The sequence below is a fragment of the Neofelis nebulosa genome, chromosome 2 (assembly GCF_028018385.1).
Source record: "Neofelis nebulosa isolate mNeoNeb1 chromosome 2, mNeoNeb1.pri, whole genome shotgun sequence".
In the NCBI taxonomy this organism is placed as follows: Eukaryota; Metazoa; Chordata; class Mammalia; order Carnivora; family Felidae; genus Neofelis; species Neofelis nebulosa.
This window is the reverse complement of record NC_080783.1, coordinates 110,812,609-110,829,061: the sequence shown is the minus strand read 5'-3', so window position 1 is coordinate 110,829,061 and position 16,453 is coordinate 110,812,609. Positions and strand designations below refer to the sequence as shown.

The 16,453-nt window shown below is 47.6% G+C and overlaps 1 protein-coding gene across 1 annotated transcript in view; it reads right to left on the bottom strand.

Moving 5' to 3' along the window:
- The window catches only part of MYO7B (myosin VIIB), an 84,941-nt gene extending 69,326 nt beyond the window's left edge, over positions 1-15,615 (bottom strand). The window contains exons 1-2 of the mRNA XM_058715637.1: positions 15,464-15,615; positions 5,865-5,904 (exon numbers count right to left, since the gene is read on the bottom strand). Of these exons, the coding sequence (XP_058571620.1) occupies positions 5,865-5,882 (18 nt within the window). The 5' untranslated portion in view covers positions 5,883-5,904; positions 15,464-15,615. The remainder of the gene's footprint in view (positions 1-5,864; positions 5,905-15,463) is intronic.
- Positions 15,616-16,453: the final 838 nt, after the last annotated feature.

Sequence of the window (16,453 nt, the reverse complement as noted above, 5' to 3'; positions counted from 1 at the left end):
TGCGTGATAGGAAATACATAACAGCTGGGTGCGGGAAGAGCTCTTGCTGGAGAGAATGTGGGAGTGCCCCAGCAGGAGACAGAAACTACTGCAAAGGCCAGAAGCCATGAACAACCCACTCCCTGGAGACCTGGTCCTTCATACTAATGTCTCCCAAGAAAGGTGGCCTCTTTTGGCCTCCTCACTGAAACGGCACTGTGCCCTGATACCTTGTGCCCACCTGCCACGTCTTTCTCTTCCCAAAGTAGAAGAGGTGGACCTAGAGATGGTCTATGCCTGCATATAGTCAGATAGATGAAGACTCAGATGAGTCATCAAGGGAGCTCCAGCAGCAGGCCTGGTCTAAGCTCCAGTGCAGGCCCATCAGTAGACCCACAGAAGCCTGTCCCCTTTGCAGGGACAGATGGCATGGTTACTGCTGGTGCCAAAGACCTTGTTTTTCTCAGGAATGTCTCACAGTGCCTGGGCATTGTATCCCCTCCCTATCTGATGAAGTATGGTTGAAGATAAGGTATGATTGATTTGTCAACAAACAAACGTTTATGACTTTGTGCACTGGAGACTGGGCTGATCTAAGAGAGGTGCTTTGAATTTCAAAATAATTCCAACCAGTCTTCCGCATTGAATAGTTCCCAGCCCCTCTGCACACAGATATGTAAACATTCATAGTCCTCATTTGGAAGGAAGATGGGGTTTCATTAATGTGACTGAAAACTGTGCTCTGCCCAGGGCCTTGGGGTGGCTCAGAATGTGTGCCAGCACCAGGATCTCGGTTTCCTCACTTGCCCATAGGGTGGGGGGTGAAGAAGCTGGTGATGATGGCAAAGAGAAAGATCTATTTACATGTTCATCCTTAAGTCAGCTACCTTGTGTGTGCATCCTTGTGATGGGATCCCCAAAGCCAAAATCAGGGACAATCTAATGGTTGAACAATACATGGGCAATGCAAGACCTAATCACCTTCTTTAAAAGACTTCAACTTTTGTTTGAGGACTCACCCCTCCCCAATACATGGGGTTCTTGGTGAGCACCATCCCCTCCAGCTCAGGGGTGGGGCAAGTGATACAGCCCAGTGCACTCATCCTATCCCCTCAGCTGCCAGAAAGGGAGGCTGTATACAATGCACAATTTGTAAATCCTTAGTGTGTGGTCAAGGCCAGCACTGTCCAATAGAAATACAGCTCAAACCGCATGTGTAATTGAAAATGTTCTTGGGGCGCCTGGGTGGCGCAGTCGGTTAAGCGTCCGACTTCAGCCAGGTCACGATCTCATGGTCTGTGAGTTCGAGCCCCGCGTCAGGCTCTGGGCTGATGGCTCGGAGCCTGGAGCCTGTTTCCGATTCTGTGTCTCCCTCTCTCTCTCTGCCCCTCCCCCGTTCATGCTCTGTCTCTCTCTGTCCCAAAAAATAAAAAAATAAACATTGAAAAAAAAAAATTAAAAAAAAAAAAAAAAAGAAAATGTTCTAAAAAAAAAAAAAAATGAAAGTGTTCTAGCGGCCACCTTAAAAATGTAAAGAAAAACAGGTGAAATTAATGTTATGAATGCTGTTATTTTTTTATTTTCAGTTTTTATTTGAATTCAAGTTAGTTAACATATATGGTAAAATTGGTTCCAGGTATAGAATGTAGTGATTCATCACTTACATACAATACCTGGCACTCATCACAATTGCCCAGCACCTATCTAGCCCATCCTGCCACCCACTTCCCTCCATCAACCCTCAATTTGTTCTCTATGGTTGAGTCTCTTAAGGTTTGCTTTCCTCTCTCTCTCTTTTTTTCCCTTCCCTTATGTTCATCTGTTTTAAATTCCACGTGAGTGAAATCATACGGTATTTGTTTTTCTCTGACTTACTTCGCTTAGTATAATGCACTCTAGCTCCATCCACATCATTGCAAATGGAAAGATTTCATTCTTTTTGGTGGCTGATTAATATTCCATTGTATATGTATATATACATATACAAATACAACTTTTTATTTATCCTTCGGTGGGTAGACATTTGGGCTGTTTCCATAGTTTGGCTATTTTTTTTTTTTTTTTTTTTTTATTTTTGGGACAGAGAGAGACAGAGCATGAACGGGGGAGGGGCAGAGAGAGAGGGAGACACAGAATCAGAAACAGGCTCCAGGCTCCGAGCCATCAGCCCAGAGCCTGACGCGGGGCTCGAACTCACGGACCGCGAGATCGTGACCTGGCTGAAGCCGGACGCTTAACCGACTGCGCCACCCAGGCGCCCAAGTTTGGCTATTTTTGATAATGCTGCTATAAACACCAGGGTGCATGTATCCCTTCAAATCTATATTTTTGTATCCTTTGGGTAAATACCTAGTAGTGCAATTGCTGGGTCATAGAGTAGTTCTATTTTTAACTTTTTAAGGAAACTCTGTACTGTTTTCCAGAGTGGCTGCACCAGAATGTTGTTATTTAACCCAATATATTAAAAATATTATCATTTAAACAGGTAAGAAATGTAAAAATTGTTAATGAGATATTTTATATTCTTTGTACTGAGTCCTTGGATCTGGCATGTGCTTTAGACTTACAGCACATCCCGATTCAACGCAGACATATTTGTAGCACCTGGGGCTCATGACCACCACAGTGGACAGAGCAGATTCAGCCCTGGCACTTACCACCTGCTCCCAGTACTTTCCCAGATGCACCATGACCTGGATCCCTTTGGGCCTTTGCATGTGCTGTTTCCTTAGTCTAGACCACTGTCACCCACTGTACATATTCAGAACATCTAGTGGTCCTAATATTGTTATCAAAGTTTGGGATTATGTATGACTTCCAATGACCCTATGTAATCCTGTGACAATGGTATCGTTAATTCTATTTAACCACGAAGATGTAAGTGATAGTGTTGGGATATGAACCATGCCAGTCTGTCTCTAAGAGGTGGCCAGAGAAATCAGGAGGAGGAGGTTGAAAGAGGTTGGAGGAAGACTGGAGGAGTGGGTATCAGCTGACTAGGGTAATAGGTGGCTAGTTCGCGTGTGGTCTTTGCACCTCACAAGCTGTAGCTGTGTCTCCCCACTCCTGGGCAGGACCACTGGGTCAGAAAGGGCACTGCCCCTGATGTCCTGAGAAGTCTCAGACAGCCCCATGTTCATCTGACTAGTGGTAAAACTAAGGTCTAGAGAATGGAAAGCCTGGCCAAGGTCATACAGCAAGCAACTGGCAGAGCAGCGAGTTCGTCATATTCTTTGAGGAAGGACCCCTCAGCTGCTGCTGGAGAAACCCCCACCTCACTCCCAGCCTGGAGTATACTTCTGAAGTGCAAAAATCAAATTTCTCTCAACTTGAGTCCTATTTTAATTATATCAAAAGAGTTTACAGGGTGCCTGGGTGGCTCAGTCGGTTAAGCATCTGACTTTGGCTCAGGTCATGATCTATGGTTCATGAGTTCAAGCCCGTCATCAGGCTCTCTGCTGTCAGCACAGAGCCTGCTTTGGATACCCCTGCCTCTCAAAAATAAATAAACATTAAAAAATTTGTTTACAGATTTTTATTAGCCTGGGGGGGGGCGGGGTCCACTGCTAATTGTTTTCAAAAAGATACTTTTTTCCATAATGTAGTTATTCAACATGTTTGAGTTTTCTCAACAATACAGGTTAAAGTACACATTAAAGCCTGTTGTAGACTAAATTCATATATCAAAGCTCTATCCCCCAGTGTAACTGTATTTGGAGATACAGCCTTTAAAATGGTAATCAAAGTTGGGGCACCTGGGTGGCTCAGTCAGTTAAGCATCCGACTTCAGCTTGGGTCATGATCTCACAGCTTGTGAGTTTGAGCCTCGTGTTGGGCCCTCTGCTGTTAGTGCAGAGCTGCCCTTCCCCTGCTCATGCACGTGTTCTCTCTCTCTCAAAAATAAATAAACATCTTTTTTTTTAAGTAATTAAGGGGGTCTCCTAGGTGGCTCAGTCGGTTGAGCGTTCAACTTCGGCTCAGGCCATGATCTTGCAGTTGACGAGTTCAAGCCCCGCATCAGGCTCTGTTCTGACAGCTCAGAGCCTGAAGACTGCTTTGGATTCTGTGTCTCCCTCTCTCTCTTCCCCTCCCTCACTCATGCTCTGTCTCTATCTCAAAAATAAAATAAACATTAAAAAATTAAAATAAAAAAATAAAAAAGTAATTAAGGTTAAATGAGGTCAAAGAGGTAGAGCCCTAACCTGGTGGGATTGGTGTCCTTATAAGAGGAAGAGACACCAGAGAACTCTCTCTCTCTGTGTGACAAGAAGGAAAGCCATGTGAGAAGGTGGCTATCTGCAAGCCAGAAAGAGAGGTGTCACCAGACACAAACCCTGCTGACACCTTGATATTGGGCTTCTAGTCTCCAAAACTGTGAGAGAATAAATTTCTGTTGTTTAAGCTGCTCAGTCTGTGGTATGTGTTATGGCATTTTGCTGTGGCACAGTTTTGCAGAGCGGCCTAATGGTTAGCCCCTTTGGAGTCAGACAGACTGGGTTCTCATTCCTTCTCTACCTTCCATGAGTGAGATGGCCTTGGGCAAGTCACTTAACCTCACTGAAATCAGTTTCCTCACCTATTGAATGGGGCAGCTTCCCAGGGCTGTTGTGAAGATGGAATATAATGTGGGTCAGGAGCCTGAGTGGTGCCAGGCATGGAGTAGAACCACTGGATGGTATGTCAGGAATAAGCACAGTGTGGTTCTGCCCTTTATTCAGGAGTCACTAGGACCCATTAAAGGGACCATTGGTGAATCAGGCCATCACTGTCTTCCCAAGGAACTTGCAATCTTAGAAGACAGAGCAGGTGTACCATTGCAGTTGAGCATAATATGCCCCCAAAAGGTAGCTTTCTAAACTCTGCTTGAAGTTAGTCATGTTCCCAGTGGGCCCCTTGGGACTAATGCATCCCATGGGTATATTCCTTTGTGAAATAAACCTGGCTTTGCCTTACAACTCATGCTCCTCATGCTCCAAAATGGTGCCGAGTTCTAAAGTGATTTAGATACCAAAAGCCCCTGCAGCCTGAATTTTGAAACCACGTATGTTCTCTTTCCAGCCTAGAACAGCCTGTCTCTATTCTGGAAAAGACAACCCTAGCCACCCTTCTGTGACTCAGATAGTTGGAGGGCTTGGTTGCAGGAGCCCATGGTTGCTGGGTGATGCTGTCCCCTCTCAGCAGTGTGGATCCAGCAGCCAGGAGGAGACAATGGCCACTGTGTGGCTTTGCATGCAGAAAAAGAATATCTGGGGCATTTTCTTATCAAAAAGGACTTCTTTCTATCCAGCCTTCCTGGGTTGGGGTTGGAATTCAGGGGTGGGGTGGAGTGGAGGGCAGGGAAGAATGCCCAAGCTGGTTTGGGACTCTCCTCTGGGCTCCTCCAGCCTCCAACCTTCTCTCATCATGCTTGCACCACCCCAGCTGCCTGGAGGCCTGTGCCCCCCACCCCCCACTCCAGGGCAGGGCAGTGTCTCAGCATTTGCTTCCTTTCCACATGGAGCCATCTCTTGGCCACTGGGACACAGCAGGCGCTTAGATGTTTATTAAGCTGAGGGAAGATGGTGAAGAGCCCAAAGTTGAGATTGGACCCAGTATTTGATTCCCATCCACTCTGAGTGAGCTCCTTGCAACTGTTGCAATGAGACAACAAAAGAGAAATCCCCTTGTCAAGGCATTTAAGCCTTAAATAGAAGTGAGGGATTACTGCGCCAAGTGTGGCCGCCTGCTCAGGCCCAGAGGTTGGCCAGACTCATTTTCTTTAGGTAATATAATCTGTCTTGTTCTTCCTACTCCTTTGTCTCTGACGTTTTCCTTGGGGGCTCTCCTTGCCTCTCGCTGAGTGTAATTCCCAGATAATCCCTGGATGCAATAGATGCAATTCTTACCAGCCTGAAGGCCGACATCTTGGGTGGCAGCTCCCCCGACCTGTGAGCAGAGAAAAAGCAGATCATCAGTCCTCATGGCCCTGCCTTGGAGCCCCTGGAGGGCAGGGGCCACGTGTGCACCTCAGCACATCCTCGAATGCCCTGCATGGGGCCCAGCTCAAGAAATGATTCTCGAATAAATGGACGAATAAGTCACCGTCCCACCTAAGTGTGAGAAGATGCTTTCTCAGTTTCTTCTATCCTATCTCATCTTTATTGAACATCTGTTTTGCACTCAGTACTGGGTTCGACATGGGGAGTCCGGGTGGTTCCGAACGTACTTAAGACACAGTCCCTGTCATCCAGAAGCACAAATTTTATCTGCTTGGACACCTGTGAAAGCCATTCACCACCACACACTATAGGGAGTGCTGAGGTAAGCAAGGCAGCATAGCTAGACACATGACATACTTTATATAAATCTCATAGCACCCCAAAACACAGGTGTTCCCCCATTTGTTAAATGGGATCCCACAAAGGGCAGGTGACCCAGTAAGTTAGCAGCACAGCTGGGAATCCAACCCTGGTCTGCCTCCTTTCAAACCTGCCCCCAGCTCCTGGCTGCCTTCCAGGGGTATAGGCATGTACATGTGTTCCTTCTAAACTCATATCAGATGAAGTACACAGACACCAAAGGCTAAATCAACCTCTGGAACTGCATGAAATTTGCTGTACCCTGTGGGAGGAGAGGTGAGATACAAAGCTGAAATCCAGGCAGGTCATGATCCTGAAGAACCTGAATGCCATAAGAATATGGCCCCCAATCTCCTCCTAGGGCCTTTCCCTTCACCTTGACCTCTTCCTGTCTGAGGGAGATGCTGATTGTTTTGGTCTGCTTGAAGTGCCTCCCTCTGTTCTTTTCAGGGAAATTCTCCTTCCTTTGTCCAAACTGTGTTCCGGATAAGGACTGTCAATGACATAAATCATGGTACCCAGAACCAGACTATGACTCAAGCAAGGGCCAACCACAGGCTTTCCCTGAGATGTTCTAATTGGAACTGGGGGGTGGTTTTCTTTCCAGCCACGAAGATTTGAAGTGTGATTCCAAAATTGCCAGAGGTTACTGTCCTAATGTCCTGAAAACAGCTGGCTTGGGAGAGTAAAGTTGGGAGTTGGAAGGAGACAAAGGACAGAAATTCTGTCTCTGACTTTTTGTACTTTGATTATTTGAGCTAAGTCATTGAAACCAAAGAATTCTCCCTGATCTGGTGACCCCCATTCTATTCTCTTTCAGCTTGCACATCCCCCTTGTGCATTCCCACCCTCTTCCAGGGCCACTGCCAGGATTAAAGCACTTCCAAGTCCAAAATCAATGTCTCCAATCCCCACCTTTCTCCTGAACTCCAGGTCTACCAAAGCCCCATTTTCTGGATATGTCCAGCAGATAGGTTATGGACACATTAAACTCAGCATGACCACAGCAACTCATCTCCTCTGTTTCCGCATCTGCTCTTTTCCATGCATTCTTTATCCCAGTGAATGCTATTAGCAATTGTGAATAAAACATTTGAATCATGGGGTGCCTGGGTGGCTCAGTCAGTTGAGTGTTCGACTTCGGCTCAGGTCATGATCTCATGGTTTGTGGGTTTGAGCCCCACGTTGGACTCTATGCTGACAGCTCAGAGCCTGGAGCCTGTTTTAGATTCTGTCTCCTTCTCTCTCTGCCCTGACCCAGCTCGTGCTCTGTCTCTCTCTCTCTAAAATAAATAAACATAAAAAAAATTTTTTTAAACATTTGAGTCATCCTATTATCCCCATCTTTAAATGATTGCTTTCATTTGAAGATTTCATCTATTAAAACTTGAGGTTCCCAGCTATATGTTGTCTACAAGAAACCCACTTTAAAAATAAAAACAGATTAAAAATAAAGAGATAAAGAAAGATATACCATGCTAACACTAATCAAAAGAAAGCTGGAGTAGCTTTGGTTATTTCAGACAAAGCAGACTCCAGGGCAAGGAGAATTATGAGGAATAAATAGGGCATTACATAATTATAAACAACAGAGGTGCCTGGGTAGCTCAGTCAGTTAAGTATTTGACTTTGGCTCAGGTCATGATCTCACAGTTCATGAACACAATCCCCGTTTTGGGTGAGCGTGAGCCCCACTTTGGATGAGCCACTTCTCTTTCTTCCTCTCTCTCTCTCGGCCCCTAGCTCATTTGTGCACTTTCTCTCTCTCTCTCAAAAATAGATGAATAAACAAACAAACAAACAAACAAACAACAATAAATTGGCCCAGGAGGGCCAATTCTCAAAGAAGACATGACATTACTTAACATGTATGTACCTAAAAGCAGGGCATCAAAATACATGAGGCAAAAATAGGTAGAACTACAAGGAGAGAAAGATGAGTCCACTATTATAGTTGGAGTCTTTAATACTCCTCTATCAACAAATGACACTTCTAGCAGGCAGAAAATCAGTAAGGACATCATCAAATTCAATGGCATCATCAATCAATTGAATGTAACTGACATTGGTAGAATACTTCAGCCAACAACAGCAGAATATACATGTTTTTCAAGTTCATGTGGAACATTCACCAAGATAGACCAAATTCTGAGCCATTAACATACCTGAACAAATTTAAAAGAATAGAAATCATACAATGTCTGCTCTCAGACCATGATGGTATTAAATTAAATCAAAATAGAAAAATCCCAAAATACTTGGAGATTAAGAAACACATTTATAATTAACACATGAATCAAAGAAGTCTTAAGAAATATTTTAAATGTTTTCAACTAAATGAAAATGAAAATACAACTTATCAAAATTTGTGGGATGTAGTGAAAGCTATGCTTAGAGGGAAATATATAACATTGAAAGACTATATTTAAAAAGAAGGTGGGTGCCTGGGTGGCTCAGTTGGTTAAGCGTCCGACTTCAGCTCAGGTCATGATCTCACAGTCCGTGAGTTCGAGCCCCACGTCGGGCTCTGTGCTGACAGCTCAGAGCCTGGAGCCTGCTTCAGATTCTGTGTCTCCCTCTCTCTCTGCCCCTCCCCTGCTCATGCTCTGTCTCTCTATGTCTCAAAAATAAATTAAAACATTTTTAAAAAATTTTTTAAAAAAGAAGAAAGTTCTAAGGGGTGCCTGACTGGCTCAGTCAGTGGAGCATGTGATTCTTGATCTCGGGGTTGTGAGTTCAAGCCCCATATTGGGGGTAGAGATTACTTAAAAACAAAACCTTTAAAAAAATTAAAAAGAAGAAAGATCTAAAACTAATAATCTGAGTTTCCACCCTAGGAAACTAGATAAAAAAGAGCAATATAATCCTAAAGCAAGAAGAAGAAAAAAAGAAACAATAAAAATTAGAGCAGAAATCCCAAATTTGAGAATAGGAAATCAATAGGGAAAATCAATGAAACCAAAATCTTGTTCTTTGAAAACATCAATAAAACTGATAAAACTCTAGCCAAGCTAACCAAGAAAAAAAGAGAGAAGACACAAATTTATAATATCAGAAATGAAAGAGGGACATCTGGAGGATAGTTGACCTGATCCCATTGACATTAAAAGGATAAAAAAGGAATATTATAAACAGCTAGATATCCACAAATTTGGTAAATTTAGATAAAATAGACCAATTCCCTGAAAGACAGAACTGTCAAAAACTCACACAAGAAGAAATAGACAATCTGAATAGGCCTATATCTATTAAAGAAATTGAATCAATAATTAACAACCTGTCAAAAAAGAAGCATCAGGCCTAGATGGTTTCACCAATGAATTCCACTAAACATCTAAGGAAGAAATGGTACCAATTCTCTACAACATCTCCCAGGAAACAGAAGCACAGAAAACACTTCCCAACACTTCCTAATTCTGAGCCAGCATTACCCTAATACCAAAGCCAGGTAAAAGACACTAAAAGAAAGGAAAAACTACAGTCTGTGATGCCTCCTGCCCAACTCTTAGTCCCCTGTCATCCTTCACTTGAGAGACAGGAAGCCTCCCAGGTAGACTTGCTTCCTGGCCTCTCCAAAAAATTATTCTCCATTCTACCAACCAAGTGATCTTTAAAAGATACAAAAAACTGACCATATCATACCTCTCCATAGCCAGGAGCATGTGTGTCATACCCTTATGGCATTCAGGTCCTTCGGGATCATGACCTGTCTAGATTTCAGCCTTGTATCTCACCTCTCCTCCCACAGGCCACACCAAATTTCATGCAGTTCCAGAAGTCCCCCCGCATTCTGTCTCACTTTGGTGTCTGTGTGCTTCATCTGATAGGAGTTTGGAAGGAACACATGTGCTTGCCTGTATATACCCACACACAGGTACACACACCCTCATATGCTACAGCTATAATTTTCTACCTCAGCTCTTATTGCTGTTTTTATGTGTCACTGTGTGTGTCTCTCTCACACTTGCAAGAATCTTAAAAACAGAACTATGCCCTACTCATTCCAGTAGGGGCTCACAATATGCTTGCTGAATGTATGGATGGATAAATGAGTGGGTGGGTGGGTAGATGGATAGATGGCCACCAGGAAGATGGGAGCAGACATGCCCCCCCCCATCCCAGGGAAGTAAGTATGGTGTTGCCCCTGAGGGAAAGCCCTCAGAGTATTTGCAAGTTCCTGCTTCTTGTTAGTGAGATGCTTTATTCTTAGCTCAGGCCCCTTGCCCAGCCCTGAAGTAGGTCAGTGTGCTGCTGAGCCCACCAGGGTCAGTGTCCTGCACTGGCCCCAGGGTGTACTGAACCTAAGGAACCAGAATGGGGGTGACCATCACCTGAGAGGAGAAGGGTGAGCTGCTGGTTACCAAAGCCCTCTTCAGAGCTGTAGGATGTCTAAAGCCACACCACTATCATGGGCTTCTGAGTATCACTGAAGTGGAGTATGGGAGAAGAGGTAAAGAAATGCTGAAAGGTGAGTGGGGAGGTGGAGTTGGGGAGAGAGTCAAAATGTTCCTGGGACTAGGAGGGGCTGTGTGCCATGTGGTATATGGGGCACCGAACAGGAGACTGCGGTCTGAGAAGCAAAACACACACGGACTCTCTGGTCTATGGGAAGCTAGTCCAGAGGGGGGATGCTACCCTGGAGGGCTGGCAATGAAGGGATGCAGAAAGGGTGTCTGGATCTGGGTGAGGGATTGAGAGGCTTGGAAGTTACCCTGTGCAACCAGCCAACTCCTCCAGAGCCAAGGGTGTCTGATGTGGAATCTGTCACTCCAAACGGGAACAAAAATGGGCTGGCGTAGGTGAAAGAGGCCACCACTCAGTGGAAGGCAGCACAGTCCAGCAGGTGACAGGGACTCTGACTAGACCATCCCACTGCAGACACTCAAGACAACCAAATATTGGTAGTTTCAGATGGTTTGATCTAGTATGTGTGTTGATATTTGAGTATGAAATAAAAGTGAGCTATCTTTTATAGTATCATGCTATTTTTGTTTAAACAGATGGAAGATGCATATATATAAAAATGGAGATACATCCTTTTTAGAGGTAATTATATTGAACTGTTACCAGTGGTTTCTTCTGGAACTGAGGATTGGCATGGAGTATAGAGGGAGGAAGGTGGGGGAAGAATTTTCCTTCACATTTTGCTCCTTTCTGTTATGTTTCTATATCCGTATATTTTTATTATTTATTTTGCTTTTATTCTTTGTGTTGCTGTCTATGGCATTGTCTGGCTTCCTGAAATCCTACTCCCTTTTTGATCAGCCACCAAGCTCAGTGACGGGGAGGGCCAGGAGGGGCTGATAGCAGCACCATCGAGGCGAGAGCTCATAGTGGTGCTGCTTTGGCAGTGCACACTGGGACAGGGCCTGTCAACCCCGACTCTGAGTCTCTCCGTGTGCCCTGATGCAGCCAGGATGGCTCAGCCCTTCTCCAAAGCCCAGGGCCCAGAGGGACACACCCTCCATTGAAAGGGAGTCCCACCACACAGGATTGTCTGGCGTGTGGGGTGATATCAATGGGGTGGCGTTCCTGTGAATACCATGTGACTGGCAGTTCAGGAGGTATATGTCCCCAAGAGGTACCCCCGGCCCAGAGACATGATGCTCCTGGGTCCTCACCAGGGATCCCTTCTCTTTTGCCCAGATAAGGCCAGAGTTGAGGGTGTGAAGCTATAGGCCTCCGTCCCATCCTGCCCTAGTGAGCATAGGGCCTGGCCACCCCTACGGCCAAAAACCTTGCTGTGTGTGCTCACGTCAAGCTGAGGGACCTTGCTTTCTCAGAACCTGGCTCCTAGACCCTCCCGGGGCCTTACACTAGGTTTATCCCTCCTCCCTGCACACCTGACACACAAGCCTCTAGGGCTCCCTGCAGGTACAGGTCAAGTGCCCGCCTCTACGGCCTCATCTCTGGCCCACTCCTTCAGACCTGGCTTGAGTGTTTCCTTGCAGCCTCCCTGACTCTGTACTCAGCCATTGTAGCTAATGTCTACCTTCTCTGGCTCCAGAAGACCCTGGCCTGCGTTGAAACTCATGGTTTTCACTCGCCCAGAGAAGATCTTCTCAGAGCTTTGCTGTGGCAGAGTGCTGCCAGCCTGCCCAGAGAGACCTCGGAAGAGAGGGCCCTTGAGAAGCCCTCCTGAATTTACTATTTTTGCCAATGGTATTCCCTTGCTTGGTATCCCCTTCATGACATCCCATCAGGAAAGCCGGGCTTCTTCTCAGAGACTAGCTTGTTCTTAACAAGGGCATGTTTAAACTCGGCACTGCTTACATTTTCGTTTTTGCATTGCCCACCAGGACTCTCACAATGAACGTGGTGGCTATGTCTAGCAAATATACTGGAACTTCATTTACTAGCCTTCCTCTAAGAGAGCTGAATTGTGCTTTCCTACCTTAATTTTCCCTTCCTCTTGCTTTCTCCTTTATTTTATTTTTGATTTTGTTGCATTCTAGGTATCTCTGTAAGCTGCCTCAAGTGACTCTCTTTTGTTTACTTTTTGAATAAGGCAGGTGATCACTGAGGGATTTACAGACTAACATACACTGTTCCACTGTGCTGTGGTTTCTTTGCCTGCCCTCTACACTCTGTCCCTCCCCACAGAACAGAGTAGGGGCTCAGACTGTACTCAGGCACGCTGCTAAGAGTTTTCCAACAGTAGTTCATTAATTCAATCTACACAACAGTGCTACATGGTAACTGACATGGTTCCATTTGACAGATGAAGACACTGGGGGTTCAGGTCCCACACTTAGTAGGTGGCTGAGTCAGGATTTGAACCCCTGCTCGTCTGGCTGTGAAGTCCTTGTTTATTTTACTTCACCTCTCCCCTTGGTCTGATACGCTGCACTCTCTAGGACTGCACTGTCCAATATGGTAGCCACTAGCCACATGTGACTGTGTACGTTTAAATTCATTGTAGTTGAAATTAGAAATTCAATTGCTCAGTCATGCCAACCACACTTCAGGTGCTCAGTAGCCACATGTGGCTTGTGGCTACTGTGTTGGACAGCGCAGTTCTGTCATCATGGAAGGAGCATTTACTGCTTCCCTCCTCCCACACTTGGCTCCTGGCAGGAACTGGCTGTGCCCAGACCAGATCTTTGTGATGCCACTTCCTTGGCCTGGAACATCCCAGTTCTCCAGCACTGACATCAAGCCATCCTCTCTACACAGCCCATCTGTGTCCCTTCGCCTCCTTCTCTGTCACTCTTTCTCCTTCCCACCCTGGACTCAGCCCCAGCCATCTCCTCCTCTGACTTCTTGATGCCTGTGTGGTCTATGCCCCTGGTGGTGTCACTTTTCCTTCACACAGTCTCACCTCACCAGCCCAGCAGTGAAGGAACACAGTGCACGCTGTTTGATTGAGGAGGTAGGCAAGGGAGTCCCAAGTGGCATTGGATAGAAAACTAGACTTTGTTCGTAGCTTTGCTTGCTACTAGCTACTGCATTTCTTCAATGTATCTTCCCCAGTGCCTGTCCTCTGCCACACCCTGGGTGGGGGCAGGGGACAGATCCCCGAGGAGATCCAGCCTGTGCACCTCCGGGTACTCATATTCAGTGGTTCAAGGCAAAGAATGTTATCCTCCTTTATCTCAACGCCCTCTTTTGCGAAAAACTTGCAATTCCTGCTCTTCCTCACTGCAGCATGTCATGTGGACTGAGTGACACCATGGAAGCAAGAGATGTGGTGCAAGATGTGAAAAGCGTGCTGTGACATAGATGCAACTGGGTAAGTGGGAGTGTTCATCGTGCCGCGTCACTTCCCCACAGAGCTGTGCCTCGCGCCGTGCCTGAGTGAGAATACCCCAGGACCTAAGCCAGACACGGACATGGGTCCTCTGGGAAGAGGCACCTGAGGGCCAGTCAGCAGGGTGCCCGGCAGGTCCTGGGCAGTGGGGAAGGCTTCCTGCAGGAAGTGCTATTGAGCTGAGTGGTTCAAAACAGATTTCCTGGGGCCACATGCTGCAGGCCTAGAGAGCCAGCCCCGTGTAGAGTTTTGGTTTTCTTTGAACTAAAATCTGCAATGGAGTTTTGGGGTTTTATGGGTTAGAACAAAATTCAAGTCCAGAGTTACAGAGTGTGGACTCAGGGGGAGGCCTGGCTGTGGGGAACAAACATACCCAACTTAGAAGATTTAGGATGGGGCCCCACTCCTCTGGCTGCCAGACCCTCCTACTCTACATCTCAGATTTTCTCATCTGTGAAATAGGGATGGATGCCCAGCACACCGGCAGCTCAAGTGAGAAAAAAACCCTCCCCCAGCCCCCTGGGCCCCAACAACCCAACACTCCCACCCAGGAGGCTTTGGGGCCAGGCTGGCAGGGTCCTGCCTCTCCCCAGGGGCCCAAGCCTTTCAGAGGTGATTGACACAACTGCCTGCAATTGTCCAAGATGATACACAGGTGAGTCAGAGGAGCCTGGGCCCTGGAGTCCAGTCTCGACTCTGCGCCCCATTCCATGGTCCTCAGTCTCCTTGTCCATAAAATGGAGGCAATAACACCAGTGTGCTGTGAGGGCACAGTGCGATGGCACATGTGGCACAGCTGACGTCTGTCAGGTGCCAGATGATCGGTACCCAGGCGGTCCCTTATGCCCTATGGTTCCTCCTCGGTGAGTCCTCCTGCTATGAGAAGGCTGCCGGCTAGGGTAGCTGGCCCGGCCGCCTCCCGCCCCCGCCATCCCCCCCTGCCAGTGAGTCCACCTTCTTACGGAAGAGGGCCAGTCGGCTTCCCTCCTCCTCCTCCTGCTCCTCCTCCTCCTCCTCGGCCCCCAGGCCGGCCCTGCATCCTGATGGAACAAATCTCTGGGCTGGTGTTCCTGGTTTCTAGGCTCCTGAAAGGAATCTCTAGCTCTCTACTTCTCAGGCCTTTCCCACCTTGTTTCCAAGTGCACCCTGCCGGGCTTCGCCAAGTCGTGCCTCCCAGCCCACCTCCCACCCACCCCCGCGACCCTCCTCCCTAGTGGTGACTCCCTCCTCCCATCCTCCCAGCTGGCAGGACACAGCCCCCCCAGTCCCCCACCCCCCGCAACCCTCCTCCCGAGGGGTGACTCCCTCCTCCCATCTTCCCAGCTGGCAGAACATAGCCCTCCCAGCCCCCCCACCAGTGCAGCCGGCTGGCAGAGAAGCCCCCGTATTCCCCTACCTTCTCAGGACTGGGGTCTCGCTGACTCCCTTCCCCTCCACCCTGGGCACTCCGAAAGAGCAGGGAAACGAGGCAGTGCCAGGGCTCTGGGCGTGTCAGAAAATAAGGGAGAGGAGGAAGACGCAGAAGGGACCCAAGAGGAAATGGCCCAGCAGTCTGGCCCCACGTAATTTATTACAGGACTTTGTCCTGGGCCCCATCCCCTCCCACATGGCAGCCCCAGCCAGCAGAGCCTCACAGCAGCCTGATCTTTAACCCTGGCCTCTTCAGCAAAGACTCCCCACAGGTCATCAGAGCCCGCACTCCATGCACCTGTTGCTGGCCACCAGCCAACCCCATGGTGACAATCAGCTGATCAATTAAGGGAGTTCAGCATATTCCTGGGCATCACAGGGACTCCAAAGACACCCATGCAGGACCTCTGCTCCCAAACATCCCGTGTCCTAATTGGGGCACACACACAGGAGAAGCTAGGAAGCCTATAACAGAGCTAAAGGCCATTAGCACAACTAGGTTTTCAGTGGGGTCCCCAGAAGCAGGGGCAGCTGGCTTGAGCTGGGGCTCGAGGGAGGGGGGGGGTTCTGCAGTGAGGCTAATACAGACCTTTCAAGCGGTGTGCACTGGGAGAGGCCATGCTGTAGGGGGAGGCAATCCCTGAAAGTGTGAGTGTAGGGGCTTTGAAGGCAGGTGGAAGGGGAGTCCACCGGAGGGACTATTCAGCTGCAGTCCTTCCCTTGGGTGAAGAGAGACCTTGGCATGGTGCTCACAGTTGGTCCCACTAGAGCCAGGCAGGCTCCTTCCCAGGCCCAGGGTTTGGGAGGCACTTGGGAACTGCAGGCCGAGGTGTGGGAAGCCCCTGTCACCTTTCAGATAGAGCTGAGCCCCGGCAGGTGGCAACCCTGACCTTGGCCTCTTTTGGAGACAGGAACCAAGTGTTGGTGGAGAGAGAAGGATAAAGTAGACTGGTTGCAGAGATGGTCCCAGATGGAG